Below are 19887 nucleotides of genomic sequence, written 5' to 3' on the forward strand. Positions count from 1 at the left end.
TCTGCAGGATCTACTGGAGTCCTAGGAGCTGGAGGACCTTAGCTGTTCCTAGCACTGCGCTCCTCTGTTGCCTATTGCACAAAAGAGGATTCAGATATCCAGGATCAATGACTGATCCAGGCTCAGCCAATCCTAAACAAGAGACTTCAGGCTTACCTGGTGGCACAACAGACCAATCCAGGATGAGAACAGCAGGTGAAACTGATCCAGGATCAGCGCGCATGCGCCTCCTTAAAGGGGAACGGTCGTTTTTACAATCTGGACCTTATTTCACATTCATAACAACAACATTTACGCACCCGTTTGACTTTCATGTGATTTGCAGTTGGTTCGGAGGTAATCAGATCCTCCCATATCCATATAACGGCAGCGGGCGGGGCACCGACATGCAGCCGTTACAGACGCTCTTTTCTCTTATGTTTGTTGTGGGGTGGTAGATACATGTACATTTATTAAGTCAGCATCACTTAGCGCTATTGGGAAGTCTGTAAACCGTCCAGATTGAGCAACTCTCCGGGAGCTCTGAAGTGATGATGTCATCACACTGCGCCGTGGCGCACATTCATTCTGTGTGTTTACATGGAAGTAGCGTCTCTGCTCTGCAGTCAGACCACGGCATCTCCATCGGCTTTTTTAGTCAGTCAGAGTTTATTTTCAGCTGGTTGTAACTTTGGTACAATGGTTCCAGTGTGCATATATCCTGCTGTGAAAGTAAAATGACCAGCTGGACGTCACTGAGCTCACAGGCTCCCACTGCGTGACCAGGATTTATTGAAGCTATGGCTAATAGCGCTCAACACGGACCCCAGCATCAAAGTTCAAACTTTACCACATTTGGATTATCGGGTGTGGAGTGCCCACTTCACATCGGAGGACTTCTTCCCAGTTCAGGAATGAAATGAAGGCCAGAAGATCCAGAGAATGAACCTCAAAAAGAATGCCATTCCAGCGGCTGCAGGAGGAGGACAGGTTGAGGTAACAAGACGCTAATAATATTCATTTTTTTCTTTCCTAATGTCTCGAGGCTGGATGTTTACTGTTTAGTTCATTTGAGCAACAACAAAGGATGATACAAGTATATCTGTCAATGACAAGAGTTGTACATAAACAGTAAAATATTCTGTACACTGTTGCTCAAAAGGAGCAGGAACAAGTTTATAACATTCTAGCCAACTCTAGACATTAGTAAAGAAAAAAATGAATAGCGTTAGCATCACGTTACCTCGACCTGCTCTCCTCCTGCAGCCGCTGGATGGCATTCTTTTTGAGGTTCATTCTCTGGATCTTCTGGCCTTCATTTCTTTCCTGAACTGGGAAGAAGTCCTCCGATGTGAAGTGGGCACTACACACCCGATAATCCAAACGTCGTGAAGTTTGAACTTTGATGCTGGGGTCCATGTTGAGCGCTATTAGCCATAGCTTCAATAAATCCCGTCACGAAGTGGGAGCCTGTGAGCTCAATGACGTCCAGCTGGTCATTTCACTTTCACAGCCAGGACATATGCACATCTGATTATCTCTGAACCAACTGCAAATCACACGAAAGTCAAACGGGTGAGTAAATGTTGTGACGAATGTGAAATAAGGTCCAGATTGTAAAAACGACCGTTCCCCTTTAAGGAGACCATCGATCACAGAATCACAGAATCATGGATTCATCATGACAGCCAGTGTCGTGTCATTAGGCCTGTTTTAATGGGCTGAACAACCCCCCCCCCCCCCCCCCCCCCCCCCACCCCCCCCTCACTAAAACCTTCTGAAGCCCCCCGACACAATCTGGGGCTATTTAAAAAAAAAACAAATAAACTTTTTTATATATATATATATATTTTTTTTTTATATATAATTTTTGTTTTTTTTAAATAAAGCCGTTGGAATATGACTTTAAATGAATATTCATATAATCACTCATTATTTACTTAAATATTATTAATATCTGTCAGTTTCCACTTGCTTCATAGCGTCAGCTCGCACCCTTCCGTGAACCCATTCCACTTGTTCATATACAGAACGACCACCACACGAAGCATGGACGAGCCAGTCCAGTCCGGGTTGTCCTTGTGACTTTACATGCAGCCGGTGCCTGCAGGCTGCAGCGACCTGCGTTGCCAGGTTGGGCGGGTTGTCGTCCTCTCTCTCTCTCCTGGCTGAGCCAGGCTTTGCTCTGCAGCAGGTTAACCCTTCAGTGGAAGTTACCGTGGTGAATCAGCGGCGAGCAGTGAGCCAGCAGTCCTGAAGATCCTCCAGTACAGAAGCTCCAGCCTGGCAGCACAGGCTTCATGTGTGTCTCTGGAGCCTGTACCTGTACCTGTAACTAAACCTGTACCTGCCCCTAAACCTGTACCTGTACCTAAACCTGTACCTGTAACTGTACCTAAACCTGTACCTGCCCCTAAACCTGTACCTGTACCTGTACCTAAACCTGTACCTGTAACTGTACCTAAACCTGTACCTGTACCTGTAACTGTACCTAAACCTGTACCTGCCCCTAAACCTGTACCTGTACCTAAACCTGTACCTGTAACTGTACCTAAACCTGTACCTGTACCTAAACCTGTACCTGTACCTGTAACTGTACCTAAACCTGTACCTGCACCTAAACCTGTACCTGTACCTGTACCTGTACCTAAACCTGTACCTGTAACTGTACCTAAACCTGTACCTGTACCTAAACCTGTACCTGTAACTGTACCTAAACCTGTACCTGTACCTAAACCTGTACCTGTACCTAAACCTGTACCTAAACCTGTACCTGTACCTAAACCTGTACCTGTACCTAAACCTGTACTTGTACCTAAACCTGTACCTGTAACTGTACCTAAACCTGTACCTGTAACTGTACCTAAACCTGTACCTGTAACTGTACCTAAACCTGTACCTGTACCTAAACCTGTACCTGTACCTGTACCTAAACCTGTACCTGTACCTGGACCTAAACCTGTACCTGGACCTAAACCTGTACCTGTACCTGTACCTAAACCTGTAACTGTACCTAAACCTGTACCTGTACCTAAACCTGTACCTGTACCTGCACCTAAACCTGTACCTGTAACTGTACCTGAACCTGTGCCTGAACCTGTACTGGACCTGGACCTGGACCTGTACCTGAACCTGTCCTGGACCTGGACCTGGACCTGTACCTGAACCTGTACTGGACCTGGACCTGTAGCTGAACCTGTACCAGCTGTCCTTCTTGGACTGACCTCTGCTGCCATTTGCATGATGGGGTTGACTCCTGCTCTGGGTTTGTATTTGCACAGGGCAGTAAAATCAGATGCCCGCTGCTGGTTTTCCTCTTCGGCAGCCGTACTGTGCAGACGGTCAGAGGAGATGTGCAGTTCACTGTTTACTTTGCAGTCAGCCCAGAAGATTATAGCAACGATAACAATCAGAATTGTTTTAGCTGACGTAGAATTCTGGATTTATCACTATAATTACATTTCAAAGCTCTAGCATTTACTGAACCACAACAATAAAGAAAGACCAGAAATGAATTATTAACAAGTATAATAAAAATAATATAATGAAATAATAACAATAAGAGAATAAATATGCACTCCGGAAAAGTTAGCAACATGCAAAAAACACTAACACGGCCAAAAACAAAACCTAAAACACTCCTTTCGAAAAGTTTTTGAAAAACGGAGTCTTAAGAAGAGCCTTGAATCCTGGATGGCCTCCAGCTGTGACAGAGCTCCGTCACCCGGTCTGACTGAACTGGAACTTGAGTGGCTGTCTGTCTTTGAAGTTTCCTTCTGCTCCACGTCTGACGCCTTGAAGCCAGAATGTCTCCGGCGCTCCGCCTTTCTTCTCTGCTCTGCCATCTGTTCAATCACTCGCTCATTGATCCACTCACCTTTGCTGCAGCTGCACTCAGCATAGTTGTGTTCATGGTGCTTCCACTGACACAGTAATGTTTGATGATCGCTAGAATCCAAAATCAAAATCACGATGAGAAATTGAGGAATGGGCCAGCGCTATCAGAGGTTCGGGGTTTAGAGGCATGAATGAATCTCAAAGCCTCCTTTCTGTGGGATACCATCGCCTTCAGTTCATAAAACCATCGCTGGCCTGCCAGTGGCATCTTTCAGACGGTGAATGTTAGTGTGTGTTTTTCAGGGCTCAGTAATCCCTCCAAACAACTGCAACAGAAAGTCCTGGCAGACAGAGAAAAGGCTGATTTACCTAGCAGTTAAGGCTGTGGCTCCATTGTGCTGGCTCCTGTTACCCAGACCGGCCCTTTGTCTGGGGCCAGGGCTTGGTCCACGGCCAACATTTGCATGCTAAGGAGTCACTTGAATTTGTAGCTCCCCGGATTCTCACTACCTGACATGCAAAACCAGTGGAAGACCAGTTAAAATGGCGCAGGCGCACCGCCAGCACAGGTGTATCCCTCTTCCTGCGCCGGAGCATCACACTGCAGCACTCCTGCAGAGCTTGACGGAAACCAATGCTGTGATTTTTCTGGATCTTCTGGATCTCTGAAGCTCCTCCTTCAGGACTGAGGTCTGCTTCTGAGCGCAGTAATGTCCTTGGTGTGAGGGCTGAAGGGACATTTGCACCAAATCTACATTTAAAGCAGTGTCCAGACGTCTGGGGGAGGATCTGTGGGTCCATCAGGCTGAGAGACAGCGCCAACCAGACTGGAGGGATGCCGAGGGCTTTCCTGGTGAAGAAGAAACCAGGCCCGTGTGGCGCATGGCAGTGGAAGGAACCAGAACACCACCAGTGGACAGAAGGTACCACACAGACCTACACAGAGACAGACAGACAGACAGGCAGGCAGGCGGATGGACGAGCACACACAGAGAGAGAGAGACAGTCGGACAGAAGGCGCTCTAGATAGAAGGGTTTGTTGTGTTTGTTGGTCAACACTTGATTTTTGTGCTTTAAGTTGTGTTTGTGCAGGCAGAGCTGGCCTAGAGGTCAGAGAAACGTCTTTGGGTCATAGCTTAGAATAATCCCCGTGGCTCCCTGACCCTTGACCCTCAGCAGACCCCTGCAGTAGCCCGCTGCTCCTGGAGACTGGATGGGTAAATGTGGGACCAGTAAACCAAATACTCTTCCATTCCGTCCCACTCAGCAATCTTTTTGTTTTATTTTTTTATTTTTTCTTTTGTCTGAGTAAGCAGCATAAGTGTAAACCTCTGAAATAATATTAATGGATTTAAAAACAAGAAAACTCTGAACATCCCAAAACCTTTTCTTGGTTGTTTTTGACCCATTGAATCTGTTCATGAACTAAAAATGGCATCTTTACTTTTTTCAGGTGAAAATAAAATTCCCTACAGCTCTGATGCTGATCAGTCGGCCGCTGTTTCCCAGGCAGCATGTGAGTCAGAACCGGGACCAGGATTAATGATGCCAGTCCCAGTGGCGGGATCAGGAGGATCAGGAGGACCAGGAGGATCAGGAGGACCAGCAGGAGCAGGAGGAGCAGGAGGATCAGGAGGATCAGGAGGACCAGGAGGACCAGGAGGAGCAGGAGGATCAGCAGGACCAGGAGGACCAGGAGGACCGGGAGGAGCAGGAGGAGCAGGAGGAGCAGGCATCCCAGCTAAACCAGGCTGGTCCACCATGATGCTCCGGGGCTCCTTCTACCACCCCGGCACACTGGCACTGGTCAGTGGAGTCAAGGTCAGACCTCCTTTATGTGACCTTCGTAGGAGAGAGTTCCTTCATTCAACTCAATCATCAGTTTGATCCTCAGGGCCCAGTATTTCAAACATAATCCAGCAGGATTAATCCTGGATGGGAGTAAACCCAGATCTGATCCAAAACCGGGTACTTCAAACAGCATTTAATCTTGATAATTTAAATCCAGATTTGGAAGTCCAGTCCTGCCTTTAATCCACATTTGAGCCTGTGTTGGGTATTTCAAAACTTCAGTCCCAAATCTGGATCAGTTTTATCCTGAAAACCAGCATTTAGTTAATCCTCCTCAGGGTCGGATCAGAGTCTGATCCAGGTATCAGTTCCACAGAGACTCATCCACAGAGAGCTGTTACTTGCATTTCTTGCAATCATTAGTATAAAAAGATATTTTTGATAAATCAAACCTCTTCATGTAGCTTTTTTTATTGAACCAAAGAAAAATCCCAATTTCACAAATGTCAGAAAAGTAATTCAAACAACAAAAATGTCCTCAACCCAAAATTGTAACACTGAACTTAAAGTTTTCACACTTCTTCTCCATTTGCTTTTCCAGTAACTGTATTTTTAACTTGCTGTGTTCTTGCTGTCAGCTGTCAGCTGTTAGCAGTTAGCTGTTAGCTGTTAGCAGGTAGCAGTCAGCTGTTAGCAGTTAGCTGTTAGCTGTTAGCAGGTAGCAGTCAGCTGTTAGCAGTTAGCTGTTAGCAGTTAGCTGTTAGCAGGTAGCAGTCAGCTGTTAGCAGTTAGCTGTTAGCTGTTAGCAGGTAGCAGTTAGCAGTTAGCTGTTAGCAGGTAGCAGTTAGCTGTTAGCTGTTAGCTGTTAGCAGGTAGCAGTCAGCTGTTAGCAGTTAGCTGTGCTCCCTCTGCATGTTGTTAAGTGGTGAAATGTCCTCGTCTTCCTGTGTTTGACGACCCAGTGTCTGGTCAAACAGTCAGAGCTCACATAAACATGCTGGTTACCATGGAGACGAGGACAGTCCCAGAGTGGAGTTCCACAGGGCTGTGCTGAACATCTTCTGTAATGTGTTGTATCTCCTTCTATTGTACTCTGCTGCATTGTGTTGTGTTATTGTATTGTATCGTATTGTATTGCATTGTGTTGCATTGCATTGTGTTGTGTTGTGTTGTGTTGTGTTGTGTTGTGTTGTTTTGTGTTGTGTTGTGTTGTTTTGTGTTGTGTTGTGTTGTTTTGTGTTGTTTTGTGTTGTGTTGTGTTGTGTTGTGTTGTGTTATGTTGCGTTGTGTTGTGTTGTGTTGTGTTGTGTTGTGTTGTGTTGTGTTGTTTTGTGTTGTGTTGTGTTGTGTTGTGTTGTTTTGTGTTGTGTTGTGTTGTGTTGTGTTGTGTTGTGTTGTGTTGTGTTGCGTTGTGTTGTGTTGTGTTGTGTTGTGTTGTGTTGCATTGTGTTGTCGTAGGCTATTGTGTTGTTGTGTTGTATCGTTGTATTGTGTTCAAATTCAAGTTCAAATTCAAAAAACTTTATTTGTTCCCAAGGGGCAGTTCAGAGCACGCAGAGCAGTCAGTGCAGTGATGCATAACAAAATATGTACAAAAATTAAAAATTAAATAATTTAAAATGACAAATATCTTAAAGCAACACTGAAGAACTTTCAGTTTTCGATGATTTTGGCGGCGCCAGTGGACAAAAGCGGTAGTGTTTTGCCTGAAGGAATACTACAGTTCCCATGAGGACTAGCGCGTGACGTCGTAAAATGCTGCTCCAGTGGCGTGCTGTCGGACTGAACTCGCCTACATTTGTTTCCAGTGGCTGTGTGAAGGATGGATAACGACGAGGTAATGAATCTAATGGTGGCTAAACAATGTTCTATCATGATGTGACGCATGCCGTAAAGCAGTCCGCACATTTGGAGTTTTTTAGTGTGCAGGGTTCCTACCACCCTCCTCACAGCTGCTCAGTCCAAGTGAAAGCAACACTGACGCCCTCAGCCTGTGACAGAGGGGTCATTCAACGAGTTGTAAGTCGATGTATCATCACAAAAGATATTAAAATGTTTTATTAAGGTTGAAAAGTTCCTTGGTGTCGCTTTAATATCATACTAGTACGATACTATATAATATACAAATACTGTTGGCAATCCTAGAGTGCAATAAGGCAGAGAGGTAGGTACGGTAATGAGTATAATATGTCAGTGCAGATATACAATTTCAAAGTGCACAGTGGCAGAGATCAAGCGGCCATGTTGAGTCGCCATATAGAAACGTCTGGGGGGGTTATGAGTCGAGGAGTAGGACTGCCTCGGGTACGAAGGAAGCCCTTCTCCTCTGTCCTGCATGCGGGGCAGCGAAGCCGTCGGCCAGAAGGAGCCACTCGAATGCAGAGAAGAGAGCATGTGAGGATCACTGATGATCCGGTGATCCAGTCTGCACGTCAAATGTTCAGACACTGCAGGCAGGCTTCTGAGGGGCGGTCCTACGGTTCTAGAGCAGACAGGGACAGTCCTCTGCAGACGGGTTCTGTTCTGGAGGCTGATGGAGTAGAACCAACAGGTGATGGAGACGGTGAGGCTCTCTCTATGAAGGGGCAGTAGAATGTCTGGAGAATGTTCTGACTCACTCCAGAAGAGCTGAGCTTCCTGAGGAGACGCTGTCTCTGGTGACATTTCCTGATAACCTCTGTGTTTGAGCAGAATTTCAGCTGTCTGTGGAAGACGGTACCCAGATATTTGTCCTCCTCCACCTGCTCAACAGGCAGCCATGGATGGTGGTGACAGCTGTAGCAGCGCCACCTGCCTGTGTCTGCCTGTCAGCAGAGACAGGAGGACGGAGACGTCCTGTCAGCAGAGACAGGAGGACGGACACATCCTGTCAGCAGAGACAGGAGAGACAGGAGGACTGAGACGTCCTGTCAGCAGAGACAGGAGAGACAGGAGGACGGAGACGTCCTGTCAGCAGAGACAGGAGGACGGAGACGTCCTGTCAGCAGAGACAGGAGAGACAGGAGGACGGAGACGTCCTGTCAGCAGAGACAGCAGAGACAGGAGGACTGAGACGTCCTGTCAGCAGAGACAGGAGGACGGAGACGTCCTGTCAGCAGAGACAGCAGAGACAGGAGGACTGAGACGTCCTGTCAGCAGAGACAGGAGGACTGAGACGTCCTGTCAGCAGAGACAGGAGGACGGAGACGTCCTGTCAGCAGAGACAGGAGAGACAGGAGGACGGAGACGTCCTGTCAGCAGAGACAGCAGAGACAGGAGGACTGAGACGTCCTGTCAGCAGAGACAGGAGGACGGAGACGTCCTGTCAGCAGAGACAGCAGAGACAGGAGGACGGAGACGTCCTGTCAGCAGAGACATGTCTGTGACCTGTGGGTGAAGAAGTCCAGGATCCACAGGATGAGCTGATCCTCCAGGTGGAGGCGGGGGAGAGTTTGTGAGCAGGATGTGAGGCTGGAGGGTTTAATGCTGAGGAGAAGTCAGCGAACAGGAGTCTTGCTGAAGTGTTTGGGTTCCAGCTGACGGTGTAGAGAGTCCAGAATGAATACTTTAGCATCATCAACACCTCTGCTGGGACGATATGCAAATTGGAGAGGGTCAGTCAGTGAGTTAGTTACTGCGATGACATGCTGTTTCACGATTCTCTGCAGGCCTTCATCACGAGGGCGGTGAGGGCCACAGGTCAGAGGTCATTGAGTACTTTGGTTGCACTCTTCTTGGGGATGGGGATGACTGTGGAGTGTTTCCACAGCTGAGGAACTGTGCAGCTGTCCAGGGAGTTCTGGAAGAGAGTCTGAAACACACCTCCCAGCTGTTCTGCAGTGTCTGAGCACTCGACCACTGATGTTGCAGGCAGTGGGTTGAAGTGTCGTCCTGATCTCTTCCAGCTGTGCGGTGTTGTCTCTTTTGAACCTGGTGTAGAGAGAGTTGAGGCAGAGATGTAGGGCTGCTCCGTCCACATGGTGGTGCTTGTGTAGTTGCTGGCAGTAGCAGTGTTCACAGCGGCCATGGTCTTCCAGCCCTGCCAGCTGAGCGGAGGTTCCCCTGTGTGAATTGTTCTTCAACTTTGGTTTTATACTTCAGCTTGGCTGCTTTTATGGCCCGCTTCACTTCCCTATTGACCTCCTTCTTCTCTAGTTCTGAACCAGTGAAAAAGACCCGTTTCTTTTTATTCAGAATTTCTTTGAGCTCCTTGGTGACCCGTGGTTTATTGTTGGGGAACATTGCGACGGTTCTGGAGGGGATACTGCTGTCACACAGGAAGAGATGTAGGAAGAGATGGCGTCAACCTGCTCACTGATGCTACTGGAGGGGGTTACAAGGTCATTCCAGTCTGTGCACTCAGAGCAGCCTTGTAGGGAAGAATACTGTCTTTGGTCCACTGCTTGATGTTACGGGTGATCTTATTGGCTGTCCGTATGATGGGAATGTATGCTGGAGCGAGTAGAAGCGTACTGTGGTCAGCAGAGCAGCAGACCTGTATGCATCTGGGACTGACCCGGAGCGTCTGTCCAGCGTCTTCCAGGCCTGAGCTGCATGTTATACACTGCTGGAAGCCCTTCAGGGCTTTCCCCGGGGGGCAGTGGCTGAACTCACCGAGGACGAACTCTGGTGAGTCGGGGGAGATGCGTTCCAGATCGTCCAGCGAGTTCATGATGTGTTCAGCGGCAGCACGTTGTGTTGCATCGTTGTATTACGTTGTATTGTGTTGTGTTGTGTTGTTGTGTTGTGTTGTTGTGTTGTGTTATGTTGTTGTGTTGTTGTATTGTGCTGTGTTGTTGTATTGTGTTGTGTTGTATTGTGCTGTGTTGTGTTGTTGTTGTGTTGTATTGTGTTGTTGTATTGTGCTGTGTTGTGTTGTGTTGTGTTGTGTTTTGTTGTTGTGTTGTGTTGTGTTGTTTTGTGTTGTTGTATTGTGCTGTGTTGTTGTATTGTGCTGTGTTGTTGTGTTGTGTTGTTGTGTTGTGTTGTGTTGTGTTGTTTTGTGTTGTTGTATTGTGCTGTGTTGTTGTATTGTGCTGTGTTGTTGTGTTGTGCTGTGTTGTTGTGTTGTGTTGTGTTGTTGTGTTGTGTTGTGTTGTTTTGTGTTGTTGTATTGTGCTGTGTTGTTGTATTGTGCTGTGTTGTTGTATTGTGTTGTGTTGTTGTATTGTGTTGTGTTGTATTGTGCTGTGTTGTGTTGTGTTGTGTTGTGTTGTTGTATTGTGTTGTGTTGTGTTGTTTTGTGTTGTTGTGTTGTTTTGTGTTGTTGTATTGTGTTGTGTTGTTGTGTTGCGTCGACCCTGCCGACCCAGCAGCTTCCAGCAGGACTAACGGTGCTTCCCGTCCGTCCCGTGTCCCTCCAGTCTCGTCCCCGGCCGTCCCCGGCCTCCGGGGACTTCGTGTGCGCGGCGTGCCACAAGGTGTTCCCGCTGCAGCGCATGCTGACGCGCCACCTCAAGTGCCACAGCCTGGTGAAGAGACACCCCTGTCGCTTCTGCGGCAAGGGCTTCAACGACACCTTCGACCTCAAGAGACACATGAGGACACACACAGGTCAGGACACAGCCCGCGGGAACGCCGTCCACAGTCCAGTCCTCCACAGTCCAGAGTCCACAGTCCAGTCCTCCACAGTCCACAGTCCACAGTCCACAGTCCAGTCCTCTACACTCCACAGTCCAGTCCTCCACAGTCCAGAGTCCACAGTCCAGTCCTCCACAGTCCACAGTCCAGTCCTCCACAGTCCAGAGTCCACAGTCCAGTCCTCTACAGTCCACAGTCCAGTCCTCCACAGTCCACAGTCCAGTCCTCCACAGTCCACAGTCCAGTCCTCTACAGTCCACAGTCCAGTCCTCTACAGTCCACAGTCCAGTCCTCCACAGTCCACAGTCCAGTCCTCCACAGTCCACAGTCCAGTCCTCTACAGTCCACAGTCCAGTCCTCTACAGTCCACAGTCCAGTCCTCCACAGTCCACAGTCCAGTCCTCTACAGTCCACAGTCCACAGTCCACAGTCCAGTCCTCTACAGTCCACAGTCCAGTCCTCCACAGTCCACAGTCCAGTCCTCCACAGTCCACAGTCCAGTCCTCCACAGTCCACAGTCCAGTCCTCTACAGTCCACAGTCCACAGTCCAGTCCTCTACAGTCCACAGTCCAGTCCTCCACAGTCCACAGTCCAGTAATCCACTGTTCACAGTCCAGTCCTCCAGAGTCCAGAGTCCAGTCCGCCAGAGTCCAGTCCATGTTAGTCCAGTCCACCAGAGTCCAGTCCATGTTAGTCCAGTCCACCAGAGTCCAGGCCTGGCAGTAGCTGCTGTCCCTCTTGTTGACACAGCACTATGGTTTCGGCCCGTCCATGCTTCACATGTCCGCGTTTCCGCGTCCGCCTTGGAAGGTCCGCGCTCCACCGATGCGGACGCGCTTTCTCCCATTTGGAGCTCAGCTGCGCGTCTCATGCAGGCGCGGTGATCCACGCAGCCTGGAGAAGCTTTTCCGGCTCTACAGACTGTTTATCTGCTCCTTATTACGGTTTATTTCGAGAAAATTAAGCACATACATTGTCAGTACATTATCATTAAATATTAAAGTTTATTTAGCCTTTTTTTTCTGTTTCTGAATCGCGGGGCGGCGCCGGAGCGATTAGTTACTTTTTCACTTCTGTCTGCAGACCTTCTCCTCCCTCCAGACAGTCTCTCTCTCTTTCCACCAGTTTTTCACTCTTTCGGTGTCTTTAAGTGGAGCCATCAGGCTGGAGCTCCGTCTACTTTCACTTTTACTGTCATGTTTTGTTTGCTATGGCGCTCTGGCGCAGGCGCACACTTCCGCGACCTGCGCGCAACGCGCAACGCGGTCTCAATTTCTGGCTGCTGCGCGGACGTCCGCGCGGACCCTGGTGGACAGGAATTCATGACGTTTTTTACGTCACGCGGACCAACGCGCAACGCGCACCCACGCGGACATGTGAAGCTGGACGGGCCTTTAGTTGACGGCTGAACGCTGCTCCAGAGGAAAGAGCAGAGTGTGATCAGTCCTGACTGTGGGTGTCTGCTGTGCCTGGGAGGTCAGAGGTCGGGTCTGAGCCCGTTGCCCTGAGGCGTGACGTGCTTCCTGTCCTCCTGCTGCAGGTATCCGGCCGTATAAGTGTGACCTGTGTGAGAAGGCCTTCACCCAGCGCTGCTCCCTGGAGTCCCACATGAGGAAGATCCACGGCGTTCACCAGCAGTACGCCTACCGCCAGCGCCGCTCCAAGATCTTCGTGTGCGAGGACTGCGGCTACACGTCCAGCCGGCCCGACGAGTACTTCCTGCACGTGAGGCAGCGCCACCCCGGCAGTCCCGCCCTGCGCCGGTACTACCGCCGCCAGGCCGGCGACGGCGGCGGCGGCTTCCCGCCGGCGGAGCAGAAGCTCAACCCGTACCTGCTGTACTCCAGTCCTGCTTTCTACATGTAGACCCGCCTCCCTCCCTGACCGACTGGAACACTTTTCAAAAGCATTTACCAGTGATGCTAAAGAGGCTGCCGGTTCCAAGCTCCCGCTGGAATGGAGGGAAATGTTGTGTTTAATCACTGCTCAGTCACAGCCTGACTTCTGGAGTGAGTTGTGTTGTTTTGGGTTGTGTACCGCTATGTGTGAACAGTCTCACACATGCAGTTTGCAGACATTTTAAACCAATAAGCTGCTTTTAAACAGCTTCACTCTGTAAGATTATTGTAAACCTCAACTGAAACATTAAAGCAATCAAATAAAAGCTGAAGCGTCTTGCCTCTGTCAGGGTGTTACCTTTTCCTCTGCGACGGTGTAGAAAAACTATGTAGCCCCAGAGACCAGAGCCAGCGGTCAAACAGTGTAGCTGGAACTGTTCAGAGCAACAGCGAGTGTCCGGGTGTGGCTGTGGAGAGCCTCTGCCTCTGCCTCCTGCTGGGTGGAACGTCGTGTCTGGGGAGATCTCGTCAACTCCCCTCAGGGGTGGCGGCTTGCTCAGCTTCTTCCAGACCGATCGTGAAGCAGCGCAGCCGACCAGATCCGGTGTCTGCTGAGCGCCTGAAGGCATCAGGAAACAGCGGAACATCCGTCTCTCTCAGAAGGATGATCAGACGACAGAAATACAGAAGGACGCAGTAGAACTTCACATCGTTTAGACTGAGGTTCTGGGAAGCAATGTCCCATCATCCTTTGCATGGCTCTCTCCGCTCTTCGCTCTCAAATAGAAACTCACACCAAGAGCAGAGAATTCCTCTTTCCATGGCGGTAATGAAGAGGAGGAAGTAAAACCCCAGATGAAGAGGAGTGAGGGAGAGCATGAAGCAGGCCTCCGTTCTCTGGTCTTCACCGAGCGAGGTTCTCCTTCCTTCTCCAGTGTTCTGTTCGCCTCAGCTGCTTCTGCATCTGGATGCTGAACACTGGGGTTCTCGCTGAGGGAGGGGCTTCTTCCTGAACGTGAGGGTCTTCTGTTCGCTGTATGAATCAAGCTAATGAAGGCTAATTAAGAAGAAACGCTCGGATTGCCAGCAGCTAACATCTGCAACATCTGGAACCAGGTGAGTGTCACCTGGAACGGTGGGTGCAGTAAAGACATAAACAATATGTGGAGCCTTTCTATCTCTAAATCTGTAGCAGAATCACAACAAATCTTGGTTTTTCATCTTGTCTGCTTCAGAATGTATGCTAACAGCTATTTTATCACTCATCACAACTATTAGCTTACTCAGCAACATTCACATGACAAAGGAGAACCACACACTCTCAACATTAACCATGAGAACATGGAGAATCACACGGACAGAACACCAAACTGAACTGTTACTGTGGTCAACTCCAGTCCAGGAGAATCAGGACTGGGACCAGGACCAGGACAAGGAGAATCTGGACCAGGACCAGGACCAGGACCAGGAGAATCTGGACCTGGACCAGGACCAGGAGAATCTGGACTGGGACCAGGACCAGGACCAGGAGAGTCTGGACAGAGAGTCATGGCGCTCTGGAGGAAGCCATTGCTGTGATTGCTGTGAGCCTGTTTCCTGTGTCCATGTGCAGGAGCAGGAGCAGTGCTTCCTCGGTCTACATGAACCCTGCACACTTTCAGAAAGTCTCATTTTCCATGAGACTTCTACCTTGAGAATTGTTCTCAAAAAGTTGCATTTTCATCTGCTCCGAGCACCATTGCCGTGCCGTGGTTGGTGCAGGAGTGAAGCGAGCAGTGAGCCAGACGAGGCTCACTGCAGGACAGCAGCGACACTCCGCTCCGTTACCTCCATGTCTTCAAATGATGCCACTAAACTTTCATTAACAGCTAGCATAACGGAGGCTGTTTGGGGTGGTACTTGTCCTCCTTTTGCTCCTCCTGTCTCTGCACATGAAGGGGGTCAGCTCTTCTCCAGCAAAGGCAGCAGTCACTCCCAAAAACAACACCTTCGTCTGCATAAGTGGAGACTGTTTTCCCCAAACAGGCACTGAGTGAAGAATCACTCAGAAAAGGAGACAGCAGGTTTACTGTTCTGCACCAGCATGCAAACTGCAGCATTTTATTGTATTTAAAGAATACATGCCACAGACATATAGGAATACATGCCACAGACATGTAAAGCGTAGACTGGTGGCATTAACACACATCAAGTTACATACTGCATTTGAACTTACTGTTCTTCCCTGGGTCATCCGCTCGGCTTGACGATACTCGGCTGTGGTCATAGGGTCCTTTGCGTCGGCCGCCCGTGCAGCTCCCGTGCGGTACCTGCCAGCAGCTCCTTCCTAGACTTGTACAGACTTCGGTCTGCTGGAGGGGTAGAGGCAGCAGCCATAACTCCGAGGAAGGTTGCTTTCCGTAGCTTGGAGGCATCCTCCTCCTGCCCTCAGCCGAGTATCGTCAAGCCAAGCGGATGACCCTGCAGCAGGCTCAGAGGGGAAGTTTCGCCCGGGAGAACCACCTGCTGGTCCTGAGGAGCAGCCAAGCCTTAACCCTGTCTCCAGAGTTCGATGAGCAAGGAGAGCTCATCCGGGTTGGTGGGCGTGAAGCCGTGCAGCGCCACCAGCACAACTGCGCTGACTGCCGGCGGTGGAGGGCAAAACCTACAGTGCCGAAGATGGCCGACCTGCCCACTGCCCGTCTGCGTTCATTCAAGCCTGCGTTCCACTCAACGGAATGGACAGTTTGCCCATACGTCCTTCGATGGGGCGGCCGGCCAGATCGCTGCCTCGCCCTGAGAGCATGGCACCAGACATATCTGCTGACGTTCAGGTGGAGAAGCGAATCTACTCCTGGCCAGTTGCCAGGCTGGTTGTTCCTCCTGCAGTCCCTTCCGGAGAAGAGGACGATTCTGCTCTAGTGCCTTCTGCCTAACTTGGACTTTGTTGCCCTTATTTGTTGTTCAAATGTCCTGCGTACATTTGGGGGTGGCTGTAGAAAAGGCCACAAAGTTTGTTTATAGTTTGCATCTGTCTGGAGAAAATGTATTCAGTTGCCACGGGGTTATAGGTCACAGAGGTGTTTAAGTCACGCCGCCACGCCCCCCTTACCTGTAGTTCAGCGCCGACACGACAGAGCAGCAGTGCACGGGCAGAAGAGATCAATCCTGAAGTTTGTGTGCGTCAGTGAAAAGTAAGTTCACTCATCCCCCGTTACCGCCGTCGGTTCATGATCCGTGATTTCTGTTATTGTATGCGCGTTTGATTGTTTGGCGAGTCGGCATCGGAGCCAGGAAGTTGGGTTGGCGCCGGGTGTATCTTGGCTCCGGGTGGGGAAGTCGGGTTAGCGCCGGGCGGGCATGTTGTGGCTAACTAGTAGCACGGCGCGGACGGGCCGCCATTCCCTGCCATCTGTTAGTTGGCTGCTGACGGTGATCCGCTCGCAAGTTCAGATGTTGCATAGCTGGTAGAACCCGGGCATGATTGCTTCCTGATTGTTACTTGTACAGAGCGATTCAGTTTCTCCGTGGATAAACATCAAGTTACAGCATCCACTGCACTACAGGAAATACAATGAAAAATAAAGCGGCGCTCATGATTACACGGGCACGGTGCTTTAATGTGAAGGGCACCGGAAGTCACACATCGCCGTTAGCCCGTAGCTTGACAGTCATCCACGGAGATACTGAACCCACATCCTTTGTCTGACTGACTTGACTTTTTGATCACTTATGGAGTCAGTAGTGATGGACTAGCTGTTAGGAGCTGTTAGGCTGATATCTCAGGTTAAATTGCCTCACTTTTACAAATGGCAGCTATTGTTAAACTGAACAGGAACTTTCCAAGAAAGAAAGTTTAGAAGCTTTATTGTCATTGCAAGAGGGTACAAAGAAATTCAGTTTGGCGACACTTCTTGTGGCAGCTACGATGTTGACATAAATATTACAATAAATAGCATGAGTGCAGTTAAAATTTATACAGCATGGCCTGTGTCCCCAGCAGTGAGTGGTCCCTTTACTGGACTGGGACGTGGTGATGGGTGTCCTCTGCGTTTTTTTGGGGGGAGACATGGTCTCGTCACTGCAATGGGGAAGAAGCTGAGTCTCAGCCTACTGGATAGGTCCTCATGACTCTGAGCCAGAGGAAAATGTACAAAAATACACAGCACTGAAATTACATGAAGTAAGAAGCCAATTTCAACTCAACCAAACACAAATTACATGCTAGCATTTTGTATTTGAGAAATAGAGCATCAGTGACACCAGTTTGATTTTACTGCTTTCAAACCGAGATCAGCACATCACTCCCTTAACCTGCATGTTTCCGGCCTTTGTTGAGGGGTTAGCAGCCTTCATCACTGCTGCTCAATCACCTTCATTAAACTACTTTGTGGTCTTCATCAACATTTTGTGTCCTACTACAAGAATAGCAAGACAATGCATAGAACTGTACAACACAAGTGCAAACTACACCCAAGCTCAAGAGAATCACGTCCATTGTGACAACTAAACGCACCAATATGGTCTAAAATGCCACGAGACAGTAAGTGTAGCACGATATCTGTCACTCACAAGTCAGACATTCTCATTGTCACAACAAATAAATACTCTGAGTTCAGCGAATCCATGTAAAGTGAAGACTGTAAACAGACAACACAGGGTCAAAGATGTCCTCTTCATTAACTCCCAGCGCTGCCCCTGAGTCCAACCTGCCTTTAGATTCAATTCAAATCCTTTCTAAATTACGTCTCCCACACTTAAGACATCCACAGCTGCTGCTTCAGTCCTTCTATTTCTGTTGACGGGGGCTTGTGGGATCTTTCAGAGGACAGGGAGTTGGAGTGAAGGACGAGTCCTTGGTCCTGCTCGGTCGGCTGGTTCAGGACAGCTCAGTGAAGCAGAGCCGGTCCCAGGCCTGCAGCTCCCTCCCCTCTGCACACACCAGCAGGTAGGACTGGCTCCTCACCTGGGGAAGGTAGACCTGCATGACAGGAAACAGATCTCAAACATCCGATCTGAAAAGCTTCTATGGAGGAAAAGAGCTGAAATGTGAGCGTTTCACTTCTATTTACCAAAGTAGACATTGTGGGACTGCTACAAGTTCACATTTTAGTAGTATATTAATTAGCATAATTGAATAAACACTCAAAAGACCCTCAGTGAGTGTATAGGTATTTCAGATATTCATTCAGTCACACATGATGGTCTAAGACACACACTGAATGAAATACTGTAAGGAAACTCATAATCTCAGCAAATCAAACAACAGAAACAATGTTTGATCCCCTTGAAGTCCTACCGGCTGCTGCCGTGTCCTCTTAATTAGCAGGTTTCATGATTGTCATCCCTTTTGGCGTGAATGCTGCCCAGAGCCAGACAGCTACAGCTTGTTCTTCTTCATAGCTGAGATGTGTGATCTACTCAACCACAGAGCTATCCTGCTCCTTCCACATCAAATCACATCTGTTTATCCTTCACAATCTAAACTTTAATGCCAGTGGTCTCCAGTCCAGGTTCTGCAGGACCTCAGTCCCGGATACTTCAGATGTCCCGGCACATGAAGGTCCAATTAGGAGCCTCCCATCATGACCCTTAGAGACGCTCCAGGACCAGGACTGGAGACCAATAAGACACTCATACACGTGTTTGTGTCAGAGTTGTTATGAAATATGGAAATGTTTGCAGATAAATGAAGTATTTATCAGAATTTGGGACTCACCCTGTGGAACAGAAGCAGGTGTCGGTGAAGAGAAATCACCAGCGGGTAGTGACACGCTGTGGACACGTTCTCCCTCTGAAACACATGAAGGCCACAGCAGTGAACCTGCAGCAGCTGCAGGGACACACTGAGGCCGGCCCTGAGTGCACATGCTAACAGAACTGCCCAGTAGAACAGGTTACATGCTGTTTAAAAGTGTATTTTCAAGCAAAGAGGAAAATACGCTTACATCCCCTGGTGTATCCACACAGTGGGGGGGCAGAACAAGGGATGCTGGGTAGAGACCCAGCTCTGTGGCTGGAGGAGAGAGAGGACAGTCAGAAGCCATGATGTGCAGGCGTTCAGCTCTGAGGTGAGAGATCTGCCAGGCAGCCGTATAATGCAGAATAACAGAACCAAAGGAAAACACGGTGGTCGATGAGACCGCGGCGAAAGAAGAGACGGCGTTAAAGTGAAAGCTTTGACTTAGGTTGAATGAAGCAAGGCACTGGCTGTGGTTGGTCCGTTCACTGTTAGTGCAACCTCATGTCTCAGAAACCGTGTTTCAGTGGACTTAAACCATGAGAGTAAAGGTCTTCATTTAAATAGGTCGAGCTATAGATCCTGATCAGGTTCTGACTCCTGTCCATCTTCCCTCTCAACAGAGGCCATGTCTCACAGCTGGAGTCAAAGTGTTGTTGTGTGTTCTGTACTGTCACCATGTGATGCTTGACGAAGCAGCTCAGAGGGAAGTGTATCTGTCAGAGCTGAACGGGAGGATCAGGAGAGACTCTGACGCACTTGACGGACTCTGAACCGGGAGAACATGTCTTTGTGCTTCAATATCTGAAGGAACACAGGCTTGCTAAGAGTATTCATACTAATATTGTTGTGCTTCACTGATACAGAAATCCAAGCTCCTCCTGTTAGCATGAACATTTACAACCACATTCTGACTGAGCGCTCCAGCAGACGCTTCATATTCAGGCTATTCTTATTCTCTTATTGACACAGACTGGAAAACAAACGCTCTGGATGTGTGGTGGATGTTTGAATGAAGCCATGCTGCTGATATATAGGCGTCTTCTTTACAGAAGCGTGCAGTGATGTTTCAGTCATGGCCAGCAGTAACAAAATACCCCCCCCCTCCAATGTATTGCACACACATGTCCCACAACACATACGTGCCAGGCCTGGGGCTGGCG

General features: G+C 49.0%; 2 protein-coding genes across 4 annotated transcripts in view; one reads left to right on the forward strand and one right to left on the reverse strand.

Annotated features, from left to right (window-relative positions):
- Positions 1–4493: 4493 nt before the first annotated feature.
- Positions 4494–13294, forward strand: LOC115395631 (putative transcription factor ovo-like protein 3). 2 transcript variants are annotated; one of them, XM_030101250.1, is made up of 4 exons: positions 4494–4739; positions 5270–5637; positions 10950–11139; positions 12708–13294. In XM_030101250.1, exons 1-4 carry the CDS (start codon positions 4652–4654, stop codon positions 13031–13033), a joined length of 972 nt encoding a protein of 323 aa, XP_029957110.1. In that variant the 5' UTR covers positions 4494–4651; the 3' UTR covers positions 13034–13294. The 2 variants fall into 2 exon arrangements, with proteins under 2 accessions (XP_029957110.1, XP_029957111.1); XM_030101251.1 differs by having other exon boundaries at positions 5270–5622.
- Positions 13295–16866: 3572 nt separating this feature from the next.
- Positions 16867–19887, reverse strand: part of dmpk (DM1 protein kinase) — a 34146-nt gene continuing 31125 nt past the window's right edge. For both annotated transcript variants that reach the window (XM_030100922.1, XM_030100921.1), the window contains exons 13-15: positions 18933–19000; positions 18704–18778; positions 16867–17965 (exon numbers count right to left, since the gene is read on the reverse strand). In XM_030100922.1, coding sequence (XP_029956782.1) covers positions 17864–17965; positions 18704–18778; positions 18933–19000 — 245 coding nt within the window. In that variant the 3' untranslated portion in view covers positions 16867–17863. The remainder of the gene's footprint in view (positions 17966–18703; positions 18779–18932; positions 19001–19887) is intronic.

Source organism: Salarias fasciatus, chromosome 10, assembly GCF_902148845.1.
Source record: "Salarias fasciatus chromosome 10, fSalaFa1.1, whole genome shotgun sequence".
NCBI classification, from domain to species: Eukaryota; Metazoa; Chordata; class Actinopteri; order Blenniiformes; family Blenniidae; genus Salarias; species Salarias fasciatus.